The sequence below is a fragment of the Gadus macrocephalus genome, chromosome 23, assembly GCF_031168955.1.
Source record: "Gadus macrocephalus chromosome 23, ASM3116895v1".
Classification (NCBI taxonomy): domain Eukaryota; kingdom Metazoa; phylum Chordata; class Actinopteri; order Gadiformes; family Gadidae; genus Gadus; species Gadus macrocephalus.
This window is the reverse complement of record NC_082404.1, coordinates 9607576-9613575: the sequence shown is the minus strand read 5'-3', so window position 1 is coordinate 9613575 and position 6000 is coordinate 9607576. Positions and strand designations below refer to the sequence as shown.

The following is a 6000-nucleotide window of genomic DNA, read 5'->3' as shown; positions in this document are numbered from 1 at the left end:
GTATATTGAAAATGCATACAGGCCAAGAAACACCAATTAAAAGAAAGCTTTATTCTTTTTCTGTAGGCAGATGGTTGAACTCAACTCACCGAGGTTCGTCCACTGTTCACCCCAAGGCCATTCAAATGTCGGTGATGCAATTTGGGGAAACAGTTTAGTTATGGACGCCACCAAAAGACATGCACCACTTCATTGTCAAGAACCTTTAAGTGGACTGCCGGAGCAGCCATTGAGGTGTTGGCTGCCGTGGAGACTGCTGCCGTGTGGGCGGTTGCTGTGCAGGCTGCCGCTGAGCCAGCAGTTGACTGAAGAAAGGCTGCAGTAAAAGCCATCGAGGCTGCTGCGGAGACCGCTGCTGCGGAGACCGCTGCTGCGCGGGCCGCTGCTGCGCGGGCCGCTGCTGCGGCGCGGGCTGCTGCGGAGACCGCTGCTGCGGCGCGGGCTGCTGCGGAGACCGCTGCTGCGGCGCGGGCTGCGGCGCGGGCTGCGGCGCGGGCTGCGGCGCGGGCTGCGGCGCGGGCTGCGGCGCGGGCTGCGGCGCGGGCTGCTGCGGAGACGGCTGCTGCGGAGACGGCTGCTGCGGAGACGGCTGCTGCGGAGACGGCTGCTGCGGAGACGGCTGCTGCGGAGACGGCTGCTGCGGAGACGGCTGCTGCGGAGACGGCTGCGGCGTGGGCTGCGGCGCGGGCTGCGGCGCGGGCTGCGGCTGCAGCGACCGCTGCTGCTGCGCTGGCGGCTGCAGAGACCGCTGCTGCGCGGGCTGCTGCTGCTTTTGTGAACCCTTTGGTTCCTCGGGCTCCTCGGATAGATGCTGAGTCACACAGCTAGGACCCGTCAGCCACCTTGCTATAGTCCCAATAAAGGTACATAGCTTAGGCCCAATGCTACGATACTGTTGAGCTTCCTGCGGTTGTAGTTCTTGTAGAAGCTGCTCCAAGGCCAGGTCGTCCTCCTGCTGCTGCTGCTGCTGGTAGCCACTAGGCTCCTCCTCCTGCTGCTGCTGGTAGCCACTAGGCTCCTCCTCCTGCTGCTGCTGGTAGCCACTAGGCTCCTCCTGCTGCTGCTGGTGCTGCTGGTGGTAGCCACTAGGCTCCTCCTGCTGCTGCTGGTGCTGCTGCTGGTGGTAGCCACTAGGCTCCTCCTGCTGCTGCTGGTAGCCACTAGGCTCCTCCTGCTGCTGCTGGTGGTAGCCACTATGCTGCTGGAATCCCCGAGGCTGGTGGTAGCCACTATGCTGCTGGAATCCCCGAGGCTGCTGGAAGCCACTAGGCTCCTCCTGCTGCTGGTAGCCACGAGGCTGCTGGTTGTCACGAGGCTGCTGGTTGTCACCAGGCGGCTGCTGCTGGTAGCCACCAGGCGGCTGCTGCTGGTAGCCACCAGGCGGCTGCTGCTGGTAGCCACCAGGCGGCTGCTGCTGGTAGCCACCAGGCGGCTGCTGCTGGTAGCCACCAGGCTGCTGCTGCTGGTAGCCACCAGGCTGCTGCTGCTGGTAGCCACCAGGCTGCTGCTGCTGGTAGCCACCAGGCTGCTGCTGCTGGTAGCCACCAGGCTGCTGCTGCTGGTAGCCACCAGGCTGCTGCTGCTGGTAGCCACCAGGCTGCTGCTGCTGGTAGCCACCAGGCTGCTGCTGCTTGTAGCCACGACGCTGATGCTGTTGCTGCTGGTAGCCACGAGGCTGCTGCTGCTTGTAGCTACGAGGCTGCTGCTGGTGGCCACGAGGCTGCTGCTGGTGGCCACGAGGCTGCTGCTTCGGCATCCATGGCTTTTGCTGCCCACGGCTAGGCTGCTGGGTAGCAGATCCGGTCTGCTCTTCATAGGACTGGTATATGGGGCTTCGGACAGGACCTTGTTGATATCCAAGCTTCTCAGTCAAGCCATTCCTGAAAGCTGTTTAGCACATGCGTTACCACATGCAGTTATGCATTTCTAATGTCATAGTTTAAGACTCAACTCACCATTTACTTGGCATTCCTCAACAAGTAGGAGAGACAATTGCAGTACCCTAGAAGAGAATGACTGCTTTTTAAATGTGTCCACAATGAACGCTATTCACAGCTAAAGTTAAAACAGAAATTACCATATTAGGAAATCCATGTTGGCAGCCAAGGCTTTGGACAGATACTGCTGTAAACCTGTGACCCTGAAGCACGCACAGCAATTCCAATAAGATGCTACTCAATACCAGCGTTACTGTTGAAAGCTATTTCAAAGTGTTTTAAGCCAATCAGATTCTTCTGCCAATGGTCGGTTTAAAACAAGGTGCAACTCAATCATAATCACTGTCCTAATTGGTTGGAAGAGGTGACTGGAGGTCAATACACTTCATTTTCCGGTGTCATTTTGCAAAGATTTAAATTTACATCCAGCCTGGATAAGACGCTAATTACACCAAAAATCTTGTGAAATGTATCGACCACATTAAAAAGCCACCAATTTTAGATGGCCTCCTGTGAGAGAGTGAAGTATTTGAATGTGCATCATGGGTAGGCAAGTAGGCATCACCCCTGCACTTTATAAGGACAAGGGACCAATTGAAACACGCAATAGGTTTCGGTGTGGAGTTTTACACCCCCTACATTTTATACACGGCCCTGACCTGGAAAAAATACTTTACGATTTGGTTAAATGCCTGAAATCTGTAGAATCCACCCAAATGGCCGTTTGGGTAATTTTTCAAATTTATGGATATAAGCCAGATAAAAAAAAAAAATCTGGTTACCTTCCTTGGGTATAAAGTGCCATTCAAGGGAAGAAACCCGGACAATGGCTATTTATGACATGTTGATTTAAAGATGCATCTGACTCATCTTTTCAGATGCATCCCGAGGCATTTCATGCTAAAAATCAAAAGGATTTTGTCAAGCAAAAAATAAATGTTTCCACAATAAAATTGTATCCTTATTAAAAAGCCATGGCAGTAGACAGATACCGCAGTAAAAACGTGAAACCAGAATAACCACTACAAGTCCACCCACACGTTTGATCTACGTGTAATTCAGAATGATAAAATCAGTTGCATTAGGTTATTTTTATATTCTTAGTTTAAACAGGGGTATTTTCTTTGGTTCCAGGTTACTAGGATCTAGATCTGTCCCTTATTGCATGAATCCACCGTGATAGGAAGGTTGGACAAACCACTGGTGGCCATTTTGAAAGATGGCTGCCGTGGCCACCTGGGTGAGAGTTTGGGAAGGCCCAATATCAAGTTTTGTTCACAATATAGCCAACACATCTGCAAAATTTGTTGCCTTTATAATCACAAAACAGTTGCTTTGTAACATTTTGCTATGCCTACCCCACTATCGAGATAAGACTAGTGGACAAGTGTCCCTTTACGTGATCTCAGGCCAAAATGTGACGTTTCCATTGGAAGCGCAAGAATAACTGGCCATTTAATTTGCTCAAAAAGGATAAAATAAAAGGATGCACCAATACTTTGAGCTCCATTAGGTCCCCTAATAACCGTTTCTACACGTCTATAGCAGTGAACTCAAACAGCTAGAAAGTTACGTGTTCGATGTGAAATGAATACAAGACAATTAAAGAAGCAATATAAAATTAAGTATTTTATTATACATTTCTGTAGGCAGATGAATGGTTGAACTCCGCTTCACTGAGGAACCTCCAGCAATCACCCTAAGGCCAATTAAAAGGTGGTCAGTGCATATATGGCTGCTGCATCTGCATAGGGTGCATTTGCATAGGGTGCTACATAGATGGATGCTGCTGCTGCATAGGTTTCTCCAGTTCTTCATACTCAGGGGGAATGTGTGGCTTCTGCTCGGGAATGGAGCCAACTTGGGAACGTGTGCAGAATTTTCTGCAGATCTAGGCGCAGTTGATGTTGCCCTAGCACATCACCGAGTAGTGGCTTTTTTTTTTGGACACAGCTGGGACCTTTCAGCCAGCTAGCTATATTCTCAATCGCGGTACAAAGCTTGGGCACAATGCTAGGATGCTTTTCAACTAGCTGCGGGTGTAGACGCTGCTCCAAGAGATAGTTGCCTTGAGGCTGCTTCTTCGGGGAGTCGGGAGGCTGATGCTGCTGCTGGTGCTGGTAGCCACCAGGCTGCTGCTGGTGCTGGTAGCCACCAGGCTGCTGCTGCTGGTGGTGCTGGTAGCCACCAGGCTGCTGCTGCTGGTGGTGCTGGTAGCCACCAGGCTGCTGCTGCTGGTGGTGCTGGTAGCCACCAGGCTGCTGCTGCTGGTGGTGCTGGTAGCCACCAGGCTGCTGCTGCTGGTGGTGCTGGTAGCCACCAGGCTGCTGCTGCTGGTGGTGGTTGTAGCCACGAGGCTGCGGCTGTTGCTGGTGGCTACGAGGCTGCTGCTGCTGGTAGCCATGAGGCTGCTGCTGGTGCTGGTAGCTACGAGGCTGCTGGTGCTGGTAGCCATGAGGCTGCTGCTGCTGCTGGTAGCTACGAGGCTGCTGCTGCTGCTGGTAGCCATGAGGCTGCTGCTGCTGCTGCTGGTAGCTACGAGGCTGCTGCTGCTGGTAGCTACGAGGCTGCTGCTGCTGGTAGCTACGAGGCTGCTGCTGCTGGTAGCTACGAGGCTGCTGCTGCTGCTGGTAGCCATGAGGCTGCTGCTGCTGGTGCTGGTAGCCATGAGGCTGCTGCTGGTTGGGCAATGAGCTCTTTTGTGTCTGTGCCGTCATGAGGGTTTGCTTTTGGTTGGGCATCCATGGTTTCTGCTGGGGAGCGGATCCAGTCTGCTCTTCATAGGGCTGATATATGGGGGTTTGGACCAGCCCTTGTGCATATCCAAGCTTCCCAGCCAACCCATTCCTGGAAGCTGTTAAACACACGTGTTAGCATATGGTTTAATGCCTTTATAATGTCCTCTTAAGATTTAAACTCACCAATTACTTGACAGCCAACAAGTAGGACAGACAATCGCAGTACCCTAGGAGAAATAAAAGCCATTTTAATGCATCCATCCCGTTAGAATCTGTCCCCTGGTGTCCATAAAAAGAATCTGTTCAAGTGATTTGTTTATAAAAACAACTTCCAAATAAAAGATTTGTATACGTCCATGAGAGTGAGGGAAGTCATTTTTAATGCTCCAATTAAATCATGGATTTCTGTCATGCAAAAAATAAAAACGTTACCTTATGAGAGCCATGGCAGGGGACAGATACCGCGGTAAAACCGTGACACCAGATCAACCACTACAATTCCACTCAAAACATACGGAATGATATCACCTCAGCTGGGGAAGGTTCTTAATAAATGTTATGTACATCCAGTCTCATTCTTCTCTGTCACTGATTGGTTGAACACAAGGTGCTAGTCAATCATAATCACTGTTCCTAATTAGTTGGGGGAGCTGACTGGAGTTCCATGAATGCTGTTACCCACAGCAATTCCATTAAGATAATAATATATACCAGCTTTACTGTTGAATGCTATTTCGAAGTGCTTTAAGCCAATCAGATTCTTCAGCCAATGGTCGGTTTGAAACAAGGTGCAACTCAATCATAATCGCTGTCCTAATTGGTTGGAAGAGGTGACTGGTGGTCTATCCACTTCATTTTCCAGTGTCATTTTGCAAAGATTTAAATGTACATCGAGGCTGGTTAAGACACTAATTACACCGAAAATCTTGTGAAATGTATTGACCACATTAACAAGCCACCAATTTTAGATGGCCTCCTGTGAGAGAGTGAAGTACTTAAATGTGCATCATGGGTAGGCAAGTAGGCATCACCCCTGCACTTTATAAGGGCAAGGGACCAATTGGAACACGCAATAGGTTTCGGTGTTGTGGAGTTTTACACCCCCTACATTTTATACCCAGTCCTGACCTGGAAAAAATACTTTACGATTTAGTTCAATGCTTGAAATCTGTCGAATCCACCCAAATGGCCGTTTGTGTAATCTTTCAAATTTATGGATACAAGCCAGATAAAAAAAAAAAAATGATCAGGTTACCTTCCTTGGGTATAAAGTGCCACTCAAGGGAAGAAACCCGGACAATGGCTATTTATGACGTTGATTTAAA

At 50.4% G+C, this 6000-nt stretch overlaps 1 protein-coding gene and 1 long non-coding RNA gene across 2 annotated transcripts; both read right to left on the bottom strand.

Moving 5' to 3' along the window:
• Positions 1-205: 205 nt before the first annotated feature.
• LOC132452924 (protein argonaute-2-like) lies at positions 206-2473 on the bottom strand. Its single transcript, XM_060045758.1, has 3 exons — positions 2078-2473; positions 1956-2002; positions 206-1887 (listed from the first exon to the last, which is right to left on the bottom strand). Exons 1-3 carry the CDS (start codon positions 2092-2094, stop codon positions 206-208), a joined length of 1746 nt encoding a protein of 581 aa, XP_059901741.1. The 5' UTR covers positions 2095-2473.
• Positions 2474-3660: 1187 nt separating this feature from the next.
• LOC132452120 (uncharacterized) lies at positions 3661-5275 on the bottom strand. Its single transcript, XR_009524241.1, has 4 exons — positions 5108-5275; positions 4859-4902; positions 4477-4791; positions 3661-4005 (listed from the first exon to the last, which is right to left on the bottom strand). It is a non-coding gene; the product is annotated as an uncharacterized LOC132452120 (long non-coding RNA).
• Between the last annotated feature and the right edge of the window lie 725 nt (positions 5276-6000).

Excerpts from the sequence above, each read along its gene's own strand:
- LOC132452924 (XM_060045758.1), bottom strand. Across the intron at positions 1,888-1,955 it reads TGAGGAATGCCAAGTAAATG|CTTTCAGGAATGGCTTGACT; the intron begins GTGAGTTGAGTC and ends TGTGCTAAACAG.